This window comes from Erinaceus europaeus, chromosome 13, assembly GCF_950295315.1.
Source record: "Erinaceus europaeus chromosome 13, mEriEur2.1, whole genome shotgun sequence".
NCBI classification, from domain to species: domain Eukaryota; kingdom Metazoa; phylum Chordata; class Mammalia; order Eulipotyphla; family Erinaceidae; genus Erinaceus; species Erinaceus europaeus.
In genome coordinates this window covers 52,866,387-52,881,135 of record NC_080174.1, presented here as the reverse complement: position 1 = coordinate 52,881,135, position 14,749 = coordinate 52,866,387, and the positions used below count along the sequence as shown (strand labels likewise).

At 41.4% G+C, this 14,749-nt stretch overlaps 1 protein-coding gene across 1 annotated transcript in view; it reads left to right on the top strand.

The window, feature by feature from the left end:
• The window catches only part of CLSPN (claspin), a 46,888-nt gene extending 34,534 nt beyond the window's left edge, over positions 1-12,354 (top strand). Inside the window, exons 17-25 of the mRNA XM_060205849.1 lie at positions 1,018-1,108; positions 1,551-1,654; positions 5,557-5,721; positions 5,827-5,948; positions 8,407-8,534; positions 9,404-9,506; positions 10,363-10,445; positions 10,698-10,859; positions 11,035-12,354. Of these exons, the coding sequence (XP_060061832.1) occupies positions 1,018-1,108; positions 1,551-1,654; positions 5,557-5,721; positions 5,827-5,948; positions 8,407-8,534; positions 9,404-9,506; positions 10,363-10,445; positions 10,698-10,859; positions 11,035-11,148 (1,072 nt within the window). The 3' untranslated portion in view covers positions 11,149-12,354. The remainder of the gene's footprint in view (positions 1-1,017; positions 1,109-1,550; positions 1,655-5,556; positions 5,722-5,826; positions 5,949-8,406; positions 8,535-9,403; positions 9,507-10,362; positions 10,446-10,697; positions 10,860-11,034) is intronic.
• The last annotated feature ends 2,395 nt before the right edge of the window (positions 12,355-14,749 follow it).

The following is a 14,749-nucleotide window of genomic DNA, read 5'->3' as shown; positions in this document are numbered from 1 at the left end:
AGATATGGAGAGAGGAGGGGAATACGGGGGAGAGAAATATAGACACCTGCAGACCTGCTTCACCCTTTGTGAAGCAACCCCCCTGCAAGTGGGGAGCCAGGGGCTTGAACCAGGATCCTTACCCTGGTCCTTGTGCTTTGCGCCATGTGTGTTTAACCCGCTGTGCTACCTCCCAACTCCTGGACTTTTAGAGATTGGAGATTGTGGACTTTTAGAGATTGGAGATTGGTTCCACAGCTCTGGAGATTGGTTACACAGCAATGTGAATATGTTTATTATTACTCAACTGTACATGAAAAATGGAATTTTATGGGGAAACAGCATAGTGGTGGTGACAAAGATTTACATGCTTGTGGTCCCAGATTCAATCCCTGGCACCACTATAAGCTATAACTGAATAGTGCTCTGGTTTAAACATAAAAACAAAATGTTAAAGTTACTATATATTTTTGCTGCTACATGAAGAAGTTGTTAGGTTTTAATAAAAACTTGACTAATATCTTATAACTCGACAACTAACTTAGAGGCTAGGGAGATAACTTATGTGGTAAACTGCCTGCATTGTCGTGTGTGTGGCCCAGGTGTGAGCCCCCATTTCACCACATGGAACTATTACAGCACAACAGTGTGGTGTCTCTTTCTACCTGAAAAAGATAACCCATGTTATAGTGCTCAAGGACCCAAGTTTGAGCCCCCGGTCATCACCTGCAGGAGGAGAGCTTCATGAGTGGTGAAGCAGTGCTGCAGGTGTCTCTCTGTCTCTTCCCTTTCTTCTACCCCCTTCCCTCTCAATTTCTGGCTGTCTATATCCAATAAATAAATAAAGATAATTGCATGTACAAACTATTGTATTTACTGTCGACTGTAAAACATTCATCCCCCAATAAAGAAATTTAAAAAATAAAAATAAAATAAATAAATAAATAAATAAAGATAATAATTAAAAAAAAAAAAGATAACCAGAGTGGTAAAACTCCCATCAGCAACCACATAGAAACCTATTTATTTGCATTTTAGAGATGACGAAGAAGGTGACGAAGAAGATGAAGAGGAAGAATTTGGAGACTTTCGACTTGTACCAGATGAAAATGAGCTTGGCAGTGATGAGGTGAGTTTTAAAGGAGGGAACAAAACAGGACTGACAAGATAGTTCACCTGAATAGTTTTCCTGCTTTGCCATTCATATGATCTAGCTTCATACCTGGCCCCCACGAAACTGGAGTTAGCATCAGTGCTTGATATTATCCCTATACCCCTATCTCTATCTGAAAAAGACTGCTAGGAATGAATGGTGAAACTCTAGGGAGGGGGAAGAGAAGAGGAGCGGGGAGGAGGGGAGATGACGAAAGGACCAGAGTAGTCGTAACTAAATCTTCATGTATTGCTGATTTTCATTCTCTAGTCTGAGTTCTTGAGAAGTCTAAGCTTGAGATCTTTTCAGAAGCAATTTCCTGGAACAAGATATTTAGGCAAAAGTTTATACATATTGTTTTAGTTGAGGAAACATTTTATTCTGTTTAACTTTGGGTGTAATACTATGATTTTTGCAGGATGAGCACAGTGACTCTGAAAATGAAGATACAGCACTGGAAGATCATGAAGACGATGACGAAGAAGAGCTTCTGAAGCAGTCTGAGAAGCTGAAAAGGCAAATGTAGGTACTATGTTCATTCCTTCAGTTGCTAGAATGTTCTTCTGGCATCTGAGCTGCAACCTGCCACCTCTTTATTTACATTAGCTTGTTCTATTTTTATTTGTGTGTGATTTTTGTTTGCTGTTTGTTTTTATTATTATTTGCTTCCAGGGTTATTGCTGGGGCTTGGTGCCTGCACCATGAATCCACTGCTCCTGGAGGCTATATTTTTCCCTTTTGTTGTCCTTCTTGTTTTTCTTTTTTATCGTTGTTGTGGTTATTATTGTTGTTGTTGATGATGTCATTGTTGTTGGATAGGACAGAGAGAAATTGAGAGAGGAGGGGAAGACAGAGAGAGGGAGAGAAAGACACCTGCAGACCTGCTTCATCACTTGTGAAGCGACCCCCTTACAGGTGGGTAGCCGGGGGCTCGAACCAGGATCCTTAGGCCAGTCCTTGCGCTGCTTCATACCATATGCGCTTAACCCACTGCGCTACCGCCTGACCCCCCCCTGTTTTTATTGATTTAATAATGATTGACAAGATTGTAAGACAATAGAGGTACAATTCCACACAATTCCCATCACCAGAATTTCATATCCCATCCCCTTAGTTATCTACGTTTTTTTATAATCTCAACACAGATTGAGTGAAATCCTTTCACATGACATCTTGAGTATTCACAGCTGGTTATGTCCTCCTTAAGTGATTTCAGTACCAAACATGTACTTCCTTCAGCTGTTTCTCACATGACATTGGTTCCAGACTCTTCACATGCTGGATGTTCTTTTCATCCTCAAATACAGTGTGGCTACTTCTGTATGTAGTAATACAATCACAGCCCTACTCTGCATTTGTATTACATTTACACTCTATAAGATCATAAGAGTTGAGTCTCTTTAAATCCTGAGATTCTAATAAAGATCTAAAATTCCCTGGGTCTTTTTTTTTCCCCCACTTGTTTATTGTCATTCCAGATTTTCTTCATTCTGTTCTTGGGCAAATGATGTCTCCTTATTTTTCAGTGCTTTGTTATTGTTCTGATCATGAAAGTATCTATTTAAGGGCTTAAAAAAAAAAAAAAAAAAAAAGACTGTGGTCCGGGAGGCAGCACACTGGGTAGGCCACTGGACTCTCAAGTGTGAGGTCCTGAGTTCAGTCCCCGGCAGCACATGTACCAGAGTGATGTCTGGTTCTTTCTCTCTCTCTCTCCTATCATTTCTCATGAATAAATAAATAAAATATTTTTTTTAAAAAAAGAATTCTTTCATGTCTGATGCTCTTGATGTGCCAGGTTCAATACTAGCACTGCCATAGTCTGAGCTGAGTAGTGCTCTGCTACTTAAGAGAGAGAGAGAGGGAGAGAGAAGACTTATTCATTTTGTTTTTTATTGCCACCGGGATTTTTTATTACCACCAGTTATCACTGGGGCTCAGTTACCTACGTGATGAATCCACCACTCCTGGTGGCCATATTGTGGCTGTACACAATGAGTGTGCTCTCAGCTTGGTTGCTATATTTCAGGATATTTAAAGAATAATAATAATAAAAAAAACCCAATTGAGCATACATTACCAAGGTGTAATGTGCAAGGACCTTGATTCAAGCTCCCAGTCCCTATCTGTAAGGGGGAAAACTGTACAAGTGAAGGATAAAAGGGCCACCAGGAGCAGTGGATGCATAGTGCATTCAGTTAATATGGGTTTGGGGGCAGCAGGGAGGTGGCGCAGTGGACAAAGCATTGGGCTTTCAAGTATGAGATCTCAAGTTCAAAATCTCCAACATGCCATGTACCAGAGTGATGCTCTGGTTCACTCATTAACAAGAAAGTCAGTTCAGGAGTCATATGTATGAGGGCTCAGTGTCTCTAAAAAAACAAACAACTTAAAGTTGAGCTGCTTAAAAAGAGTGAATTAGAATATTGGGAAATTTTAAGTCAGTAACCCTAAAGTTTACCATGGGGATGGGGAAATAGCTCAGCTGGTTCATGCCCAGTACTCCCTGTGTTCAATTCCCAGCACTGCATGTCCCTGAGTGGTGCCCTTGACTCCCCCCCCCCTCTCTCTCTCTATATATATATATATATATCTGGCTCCTTTCTGCCTCTCATATGTAATAAGTTAAACCTTAAAACAAAAAAGTTCTCCAGGCACATTGAAGTTTAAAGTAACTAGACTGTGTGTGTGTGTTTGTGTGTGTGTGTTTTGAATGGAGACAGAGAAATTGAGTAGGGAAGGAGGGAGGTAGAGAGGGAGAGAAGCTTGAAGCTTGTAGTACTGTTTTGCTGTTCATGAAGCAGAACCAGGAGCTTAAACCCAGGTCCTTGTGCACTAATGTGCATGCTTTACCAGCTGCGCCACCACCTGGCCCTGAGGAACTTGACTTTTAAAAAATAATAGAAATTGGGTGTCGGGCAGTAGTGCAGCAGGTTAAGTGCATGTGGCACCAAGTGCAAGGACCGGCGTAAGGATCCTGATTCAAGCCCCCAGCTCTCAACCTGCGGGGGGGGGGGGGGGTCCCTTACAGGTGGTGAAGCAGGTCTTTCTCTCCCCTTCTCTGTCCCTCCTCTCTTGATTTCTCTCTGTCCTATCCAACAGCAATGACATCAATAACAGCAATAATAATAACCACAACAATGATAAAACTGAGGACAACAAAAGGGGGAAAAAAATAAGCCTCCAGGAGCAGTGGATTTGTGGTGCAGGCATTGAGGCCCAGCAATAACCCTGGAGGCAGAAAAAAAAATAGAAATATTTTATCATCATCCTTCAGGAAATCAAACTTCTTCCACTCATGATCATAGATAATAGTACTTTATTTTTTTAACTTTTTTAAAAAGACACTTTAAAAAAAATTATTTTATTTATTCCCTTTTGTTGCCCTTGTTTTTTGTTGTTGCTGTTGTTGTTGTAGTTATTGATGTCATTGTTGGATAGGACAGAGAGAAATGGAGAGAGGAGGGCAAGACAGAGAGGGGGAGAGAAAGATAGACACCTGCAGACCTGCTTCACCGCCTGTGAAGCGACTCCCCTGCAGGTGGGGAGCCAGGGGCTCAAACCGTGATCCTTGCACTTTGGGCCACCTGCGCTTAACCTGCTGCTCTACCGCCCAACTCCCAGGTGATAGTACTTTAAACCCAGGGTCACACATTTGTTTTCAATGAGAATTGAAATTAGAAGAACTAATAACTAATTTTGATAGCCAGTAACTCTAAGCCTTGTTCAGACTTCTAATTTGGTGGGACGATCCTTGTCTCTAGTTTCTACTAAAACCTCTAGTTTAAATACAAAACAAAATAGATTGGGTCTTCCAGCAGGACAAAGTCATTAATTTCATTTAACCCAGGCTCTGCTAATCTTAGCTGTTTAGACTTGGACAAGTCATTTACTCTTTTTTTCCCCCTTTTGTTGCTCTTGTTTTATTGTTGTAGTTATTATTATTGTTGTTATTGATGTCTTCATTGGATCTGACAAAGAGAAATGGAGAGAGAAGACAGTGAGGGAGGGAGAGAAAAACAAATACCTGCAGACCTGCTTCACCGCCTGTGAAGCGACTCTCCTGAAGGTGGGGAGTTGGAGGCTCAAACTTGGATCCTTACGCCGGTCCTTGCGCTTTGTGCCATGTGTGCTTAACCTGCTGTGCCACCCATCTCCCGCAAGTTATTTACTCTCTATGTCTTAGTCTTTTTACCCATAAACTGGAGATGATAATAGTAGCTTTTCTTGAGATAATGCTATGATGCCCATAATGTAGTTATTGGCACACATTTTGTATTAAATGATAGACTTAAGTATTACCGAAATGTATTATTATAAATTTAAATTCATTTTTGTTACTGTAAGTGTTGTTTGTTTGTTTTTTTTCCCGTCCCTCCAATATTCTTAGGGTATATTGTTTTCTAATCTTTAAAATTACCTTCCAGGAGATTTAAGAAATACCTAGAAGATGAAGCAGAGGTGTCAGGAAGTGATGTGGGGAGTGAAGATGAGTATGATGGGGAAGATATTGATGAATATGAAGAAGATGTAATTGACGAAGAGCTCCCTTCTGATGAAGAACTACAGAATCAAATTAAGAAGATACACATGTCAGTATCCCAACAAATCTCTCTGAGTAATGGGATGTGTCTTCAGGTAGGGCCATAAGTAAAACAGTAGCTCTGGTTTTGAACACTGTATTTATCCATTTGTAGGAAAACAATGTTGGATGATGATAAGCGACAGCTACGTCTATACCAAGAGAAGTACCTTGCTGATGGGGATCTACACAGTGATGGCCCTGGGAGAATGAGGAAATTCCGATGGAAAAATATAGGTATCTTCATTGTTGTCCTTCAAGGTGAATTATGTATTTGCCCAGTTTAAGATGTCAAGTGGAAATCAAAATTATAGCCAGCTATTGTGGAAGACCTAGTTTGAGCCATTCATTATTTTCTATTACTGACCGGGACAAATTTGTGTCCATATATGTAAATGATGTGGCTCACTTTTGTCTGTCTAGATGCCCTGCAAGATGCTAAGAGCTCTTTTTTTTTTTTTTTTTGCTTTGATTTGATTTTTTTTATTTCTTTATTGGGGGATTAATGTTTTATAGTCCACATTAAATATAATAGTTTGTACATGCATAACATTTCCCAGTTTTCCACATAATAATATAACTCCTAATATGTCCTCCTCTGCCATCATGTTCCAGGACCTGAATCCTCCACCCACCCCAGAGTTTTTATTTATTTTTTTTTATTTTTTATTTTTTTATTTTTTTATTTTTGAGAGAGATGCAGAGAGAGACACACACATAGGAACACCAGAGCACTGCTCAGCTCTGGCTTATAGTGGTGCGGGGGATTGAACCTGGGACTTAGGAACCTCAGGCATGAGAGTCTGTTTGCATAACCATTATGCTGTCACCCCCACCCAGAGTTTTTATTTTTACTTTGGTGCAATACACCAACTCCAGTCCAAGTTCTGCTTAATGTTTTCTCTTCTGATCTTGTTTTTCAACTTCTTTTTATTATTATTTTAATGTATTTATTTATAAAATGGAAACAGTGACAAGACCATAGGATAAGAGGGGTACAATTCCCACTACCAGAGCTCTGTATCCCATCCCCTGATAGCTTTCCTATTCTTTTTTTTAAAGATTTTTTAAATATTTATTTCCTTTTTGTTACCCTTGTTGTTTTTTATGTTGTTGTAGTTATTATTGTTGTTGATGTCATTGTTGGATAGGACAGAGAGAAATGGAGAGAGGAGGGAAGACAGAGGGTGAGAGAAAGATAGACACCTGCAGATCTGCTTCACCGCTTGTGAAGCAACTCCACTACAGGTGGGGAGCTGGGGCTCGAACCGGGATTCTTACACCAGTCCTTGTTCTTTGCGCCACGTGCACTTAACCTGCTGCGCTACCTCCCAACTCCCAGCTTTCCTACTCTTTAACCCCGTCTGAGTGTGGACCCACGGTCATTATGGGGTGCAGAAGGTAGAAAGTCTGGCTTCTGTAATTGCTTCCCCGCTGAACATGGGTGTTGATAGGTCCATCCATACTCCCAGCCTGTCTCTCTCTTTCCCTAGTGGGGCAGGGCTCTGAGGAAGCGGAGCTCCTGGACACATTGGTGGGGTCATTGGTCCAGGGAAGTTCAGTTGGCATCATGTTAGCATCTGGAACCTGGTGGCTGAAAAAGAGTTAACATATAAAGGCGTACAAATTGTTGATTATTCATGAACCTAAAGGAGGGAATATTGCAGATGAAGATTTGGGGTCTCCATTTTGGAAATAGCTAGTAGGTCTATACTAGCTATTTCCAAAATGGAGACCCCAAATCTTCATCTGCAATATTCCCTCCTTTAGGTTCATGAATAATCAACAATTTATTCCAAAGGGCCCATGACTATACTAGTTTTTGCCTGAGCCTGACATCTGATTTGCAGGTGGACCCAAGTTATGGTCTGGGGAGATGATGTCATGGCTAGAAAAAGGGCTAGAAGGCTGAATCAGGGAAGAGAGTAGCTCCCAAATATGGGAAAAGTATATTAGTGTTGGTGACTGTAGAACCCATCAATTTGATTTGGGCCTCATATTCTGCATAGGAGCCTATCTATGTAACCTCTACATCACTGTAGGTCCAAACTTACATTCTGTGGTCATCAGTAGGAACATTCCGAGTTACACCAATTTCAGGACTCAACTTCTTCAGGTGGTAGATAGAGTATGTTATCCAACCCCCTTCAGAGGATGGAACATTCTCTACCATTGTTGATCCACATTGAGGACAAGGTCCTATGGGGGCCCCCAAATGGGTCCATTATGTTGTTCTTGATGGAGATGACCAGAGGTAATGGAGAGAGGGATCTATTCAAGGTCTAGGCTCATCATGTTTGTGTGGGAATCCCAGGACTCCCCGACTAGGGCCCCAGCTGATGGGGTGGCCTGATAGTGACTAAAGAGTCATCACTGAAGTATGCCAGTCTCTTGCCCTTAATTCAGCTTTTGTAGTCCTTACTTTGATAAGGATAGCTTTGAAGTGACTGAGGGAAGTGTAATGGGAAGTAGGTGAGGAGCTAATAGCTTTTTTTTTTTTTATATAATTTTTTTCTTTTAAGATTTTACCTATTTATTAATGAAAAAGATAGGAAGAGAGAAAGAACCAGTTCACACTCTGGTACATGTACTGCTGGGGGTTGAACTTGGGACCTCATGCTCGATAGTCCAATGCTTTATTCACTGCGCCATCTCCTGGACCACAGAGGAGCTAATAGCTTTAACTCTGCTTTAGATGATGCTTCCCAGATGGACTTGTTCCACAGAGACTCTGATGATGATCAGGTTGAAGAACAGCTTGACGAGACTGAAGCCAAATGGAGAAAGGAACGAATTGAACGAGAGCAGTGGCTTCGGGACCAAGTAGGAAATATGCAAGAAACTGACCTATTCTTGTCCTAGTTTATGAGGTAGAGAGAACCCAGTTATCCATTTACCTAGCTTGTCATGATAGTTTCCAAATCATGGGCAGCACATTACTGTCCCTTATAATCTTTGGAAAAGTCACCATGAGGAGCCAGGTGGGAGTGCACTCAGTCAAGTGCACATACATGAGGACCCTGGACCAGGCCCTCGGGCCCCACCTAAAGGAGGAAGCTTCATGAGCATTGGAGCAGTGCTAAAAGTGTCTCTTTCTCTTATGTCCCTCTCTCTCCCTTCCTCCCTCCCTCCCTCTCTGTTTCTGTCTCAATCAGAAAAGAAAGAGGAGAGCTAGGCGGTAGCGCACCTGGTTAAGCAAACACATTACAGTGTGCAAGGACCCAGGTTCAAGCCCCCTGTTCTCCACCTACAAGGAGAAAACTTCACAAGTGATGAAGCAGTGCTGCAGGTGTCTCTCTCTCTCTCTTTCCTTCTCTAGCTCCTTCTCTCTCAATTTCTCTGTCTCTATCCAATAATAAATAAACAAATATTTAAAAAAAAGAAGGGGGAAGGCCACTGAAAACAGTGGAGTAACTGTGTAGGGATCAAGCCCTAGCATTAATCCTGGTGAGAAGAAAAGAAGGAAGAAAGTTGCCATGAGCAGTTCTCTTCTTGTTTTTCCAAAATTAATCAATTATTTTTGGTTTAAAACAATGAGGTTGTAAAAAAAAAAAAAAAAGAAAGGAAGAAAGAAAAGGAGACAAATGATAGCCAGATACTCTTAACTTCACATTGCAGACTAAGCTACTTATAGGGGACGGGGGGGGGGGGACGATAGGCTTCTGTTAATGCTATCTGATTTTTATTTTCAGGCACAGCAAGGGAAAATTGTAGCTGAAGAAGAAGAAATTGGAGAAGACAGTCAGTTTATGATGTTGGCCAAGAAAGTTACAGCCAAAGCACTGCAAAAAAATGGTGAGCTTTTCATAGGTTCTAGCTCTCTGAATTGTAAATGCTGGAGCCTTGCAGGTAAATCCACATCCATGTCACTTTTGTTTTATCTCATTACTGTTAGTAACTGATTGGAAAGTTCAACTTAATTGTCTTCTGGTCACTAACTATAATTTCAGGTCCCTGTAGAAACATAATTAGGTAGAGCCAGTGAGATGACTCACCTGAGAAGAGTGCTGGCTTTGCCATGTATGCAGCTCAGATTTGAACCCCAGGTCCACCACAAAGGGATACTTTAGCACTGGGGGAAGCTTTGCTCCTCATATTCTCTTCCCCTCTCTCTCCCCCTCTGAATCAGAGCAGTAAAATTCATGGACAAAAGTCAGATGGTTAGGTTGGTGACATGGTGAGTGGAGCACAGGCCTTGCATGTGTAAGACCCTGGGTTTGATTCCTGTACTGCATATGCCAGATCAACATTCAGATTTCTTGTAAAATAGATATCTTTTTTTTAAATTCTCTTTTGTTGCCCTTGCTGTTTTATCATTGTTGTGGTTATTATTGTCATCATTGTTGGATAGGACAGAGAGAAATGGAGAGGGAGAAAGAAAGATAGACACCTGCAGACCTCCTTCACCGCCTGTGAAGCGACTCCCCTGCAGGTGGGGAGCCGGGGCCTCGAACCGGGATCCTTATGCCAGTCCTTGCACTTTGCGCCATGTGCATTTAACCCACTGCTCTACCGCCCGACTCCCAAATAAACATATCTTAAAAAAAAATCAAAGTTCCGAGGGAGCTGAAGGGAGGGGAAAAAAATTATTGACAGTTAAATAAAATTCTATCCAGCTTGCCCAAGAACAAACTTTGTCTTTTCTTTTTAGTCAATCGCACTATGGTCACTCAAGACTCAAAGACTTTACTCAGAAATCCCTTCGAACTTATCAAACCAGGAAGTGCCAACCAGGTCAGTGGGGACTTTATTAGCCTGATATCATGATTCACACTATTAGGCCCAGTTCAAGCAAAGGGTATACTCTAGTATTAGGGGAGGGAGGTTACTTTGGGAAATGGGAGTAGTGTCAAAAGAACCTGCCATTTCTATTCTACTTGAGTAGGAAAGGAATATATGCCTTTAGCATGGGATGACGGTAGAAAAAGCTTCTCATTTCTTTCCTTGGTATTTGGAATCTGATACTAGATGACTCTTCTTCCCCAGCTGATGACAGGCTCACTGCTAAACCAGCCCAAAGCTGTCCTTCAGAAACTGGCAGCCCTCTCTGATCTCAACCCCAGTGCTCCCCGAAACTCAAGAAACTTTGTTTTCCACACACTGTCTCCTAGCAAGACTGATGCGGCAAAGAAATCGTCAAAGCCTCAGGTAGAGACTTCAGGAACTGATGTGGTGATCCTTTAAACCAAAAATTTTTCATTAAAAAATAGTATGTTTTTTGTGTGTGTGCGTGTGTGTGTGTGTGTGCGCGCTAATTGAAGAGCTAATTGAAATCAGTACTTGTGTGAGGGTTTTGAATTGACCCAGACTCTCTAATCTCTAGGTAAGGAAAAGAAGTCCATCTGTAATGACGACTCCTTCACCTAAGCGCCTTAAAACGGATGATAATAACACTTCCGGACTGAAACAAAGCGTCTTCAGATATTTGGAAAGCTAACATCATCAAGGATACCCACATCTAAGATAAAACTGCTTTGAGAGGTTTCTTGTGTTAAAGGTTGGAATGAATGCTCATGTGGGTAATACCTTATAACCCATGCACTAAGATTGCAGACAGATTCTGGTTTTCCTTACTGTGTAACTCTGGGCATCTCTTTCCTAATATTATTTCCTAGGTTGGCCACCGATCTTAACTCTCCATTGTTTACAATATTGACTTGTGGGGTGCTTAGGTAAAGGTATAATATCTTCCATTATTGGACACTTAGGCCTTCCTGGGTTGATACTAATTTGTAATAGGGATGATTGGAAGAGGTATAAAATGTATGGCATTTATACCCCAAAGATCTCCTTGACGGTAACTGGGAATCAGTGAAAAAGAAGCATCTTAGAGGACCTAGGAATCAACAAGTGGACTATTGTGGTAGCCTTGCGGTATGCCTCTTCCAAGGCAGTCTCAAATCTCCAATTTACTTTTGCTTCCTTTATAATAGTGACTCACACTGGAACCTAGGTCAGAAAAATCTTGTTCCTAATTTTATGAAGTGTAGTAGTGAAGAAAAATGATTATAGCCAGAATAGATATCCCATGGGACAGAGAGCTCTATCCCAACACTGAATTCTGTGCTTCAAATACTGCTTCTCAAGGACTCATCCTGACAAAAAAAAACATGACCATGTTTTTTTTTTCTTTGCATTCAACTGGGTAAGGACCACTGGCCTAATCTATCAGAGGATAATTTTATATTTCACTACTTATTTTCAAGAAGACCATCAATCCCAGCACCACCATAAACCAGAGCTGAGTTTAATTAAAATATTGTTGAAGAGAATTGATTTCTCCTGATTTTCCCTGAATCCCCATAAGGATCTTGGAATTTTAGACTCCCCCTGCCCCACCCCCTTTCACAACTGAGGGTCACTATTGCTTTGGAAAAACATTCTGTGTGAACACTGTGGTTTTACTGACACGAGTTGGACTTGGGGAATTGAGTTGATTTTGCCAGTTTTTTCATTGGCAGATGGGGAACATCGATTTAACAAGGTTAGATTGTAGATTTTCTATAGTTTCTAAGACACAAAATGCTGACCATGACAGGATTTATGTTTGTATATTTGTAATTTTGTGATGTGGACTATGTATATAAAGATGTTTTAATATGTATGTAGTTTTTCAATAAATCTCAGTGTTCTGAAGACAAGATTTGCTGTCCAGATCATTCCTAGGTCAGTGTCTGTGTTGTTCCCCGAGCTGGGAATTGGATACTTGGAGGGATGAGAGTCCATGAGGCTGTCAGCTCTAGAGTATGCTCAACATTGATCCTTTACCTCTCCTCTGCACACTGATGTTTACTTCACATATTTAAGTCACACTCTCTGATCTCATTAATCCAGTCCACAATGACATAAGCCACTTAAGGGTCATTTCCACAGAGCATCAGGTTGTATTCACCAAAGTACTATGGAGACAAGGTGCTTAGCTCTCTGTGACCCCTCAGCTTCCTGAGTGCTTCTCTACAAATTTCCCACACACTGAGAATTTCTACCAGCTTAGAGTTTGGATTTTATCTCCTGCAATTATATCTAATACTTTTAATGCTTTCTATGCTGAGGCTTGTACAACTAAGGATATAGGAAAGTATTTCTGGGAGAAATATTACAAGATCTGACCATATCATCCTTGAGACAATGTTAATCTCTTCTACCTTTGTATCCTATTCATTGCCTGGAGTGTTGCCTCAAATGTTTGGGTATGTTAGGGTGTAATTATGTGTATATTTCTCATTAATCTTTTTTAAAATGAGATTCTGAAATTATATATATATATATATATATATATATAGTTTGTCTAGTTCATAGGGTTATAGTATAAGAGATACAAATTAATGGGGTATTGGTTAAGGCTATACTGATGCTAATTAACCTTTCAGCTTAAAAGAGTGTGGAGCCGGGGAGTCGGGCTGTAGCGCAGCGGGTTAAGCGCAGGTGGCGCGAAGCACAAGGACCGGCATAAGGATCCCGGTTCGAACCCCGGCTCCCCCACCTGCAGCGGAGTCGCTTCACAGGTGGTGAAGCAGGTCTGCAGGTGTCTATCTCTCTCTCTCCCTCTCTGTCTTCCCCTCCTCTCTCCATTTCTCTCTGTCCTATCCAACAATGACGACAACAACAATAATAACTACAATAATAAAAAACAACAAGGGCAAGAAAAGGGATTAAATAAATAAAATAAAAAATATTTAAAAAAAAAAAAGAGTGTGGAGCCGATTGTCTCATGGTCTGACTGAGTGGGAGAGAGAGGCCAAGCCTCTCGAGAACTCCATAACCTCCAGCCCATGGGTTAGCCAAGGACCCATGATTATCTCTGTGCTGGGCTTTGTGACTATGGTCAAGATGGGGGTGTGCCTGATTCTTGCAGAGAGTTGGGGGAATAGGCAGATAGGCCTTTGTGTATGCCTTGCGTCATCTTAGATTTTACCTTTTGAGACTCAGGTGCCAGATCTCTCTGTTCCCATAGTTAGACTGTCTTGATCTGTCCTTCCCATCGCCTCTTTCTGTCCTCTCTTCTCTCACCTTAAAGGTTTTTCATTTGCAGTTTATTGATCTAGTTCTTCCCTGTGGTGGGGATACATAATGGGAAAGGGGGATTGAAGTAGCTACAGCCTAAGGGTGACTGGAGAAAGCTTTGGAAACTGGACATCTGAGTTCTTTCCATTCATTTTAGAGAGAACCATAATCTGCTGTTCTTGATGATTGTGGGTCAGGGGTGGGGTAAGAGGTAGCTCTTAGCTCCAGGTGAGAAAATCATTGGACATGGTATAGGGGTAGAAAGTGCTGGGGCAGTTAGAAGTGAGTTGTGGCTTTTTAATCCCCATCTCCATCACAAGCTAGGAGAAGGGGAAAAAAATCTGCCCACCCTTCCCTTTGTCTTGTCTAATTTAACTTATGTTATTTATCAAAAAGACAGGTTATTTGAAAAACCAGATGGACCCAGGAAAAAAATCATCTGGGTTTTTCAAACATGAAAAATTAGGTTCTGGGGGCCCAGGAGGCAAGGCGTGTATATGGGGAGGGGGTGTTGGGAGGGGGTGAGAAGCATTTGAGGGTATTCTGTAGTCAGACTCAGGAATTGCTTCATAACGTTTAGACTCCCACCCATTCCCATTTTTTCCTTTAAAATTCTTTATGACGGGTTGGCAAGGTAGTTCACCTGGGTAGTGCACCTGCTTTGTCATGTGTTTTAGCTAGATTGGATTCTGCACACTGCATTTGGGGAAGCTTTGGTGCTGTGGTGTCTTTACTTCTCCCCCTTTGCCTCTCTTTTTTTTTTAAAAAAATTTAAAAATATTTACTTATTCCCTTTTGTTACCCTTGTTGTTTTATCATTGTAGTTATTGTTGTAGTTATTATTGATGTCACTGCTGGAGAGGACAGAGAGAAATGGAGAGAGGAGGGGAAGACGGGGAGAGAAAGACACCTGCAGACCTGCTTCACTGCTTGTGAAGCGACTCCCCTGCAGATGGGGAGCCGGGGGCTTGAACCAGGATCCTTGCTCTAGTCCTTGTGCTTTGCGCCACCTGCGCTTAACCCGCTATGCTAGG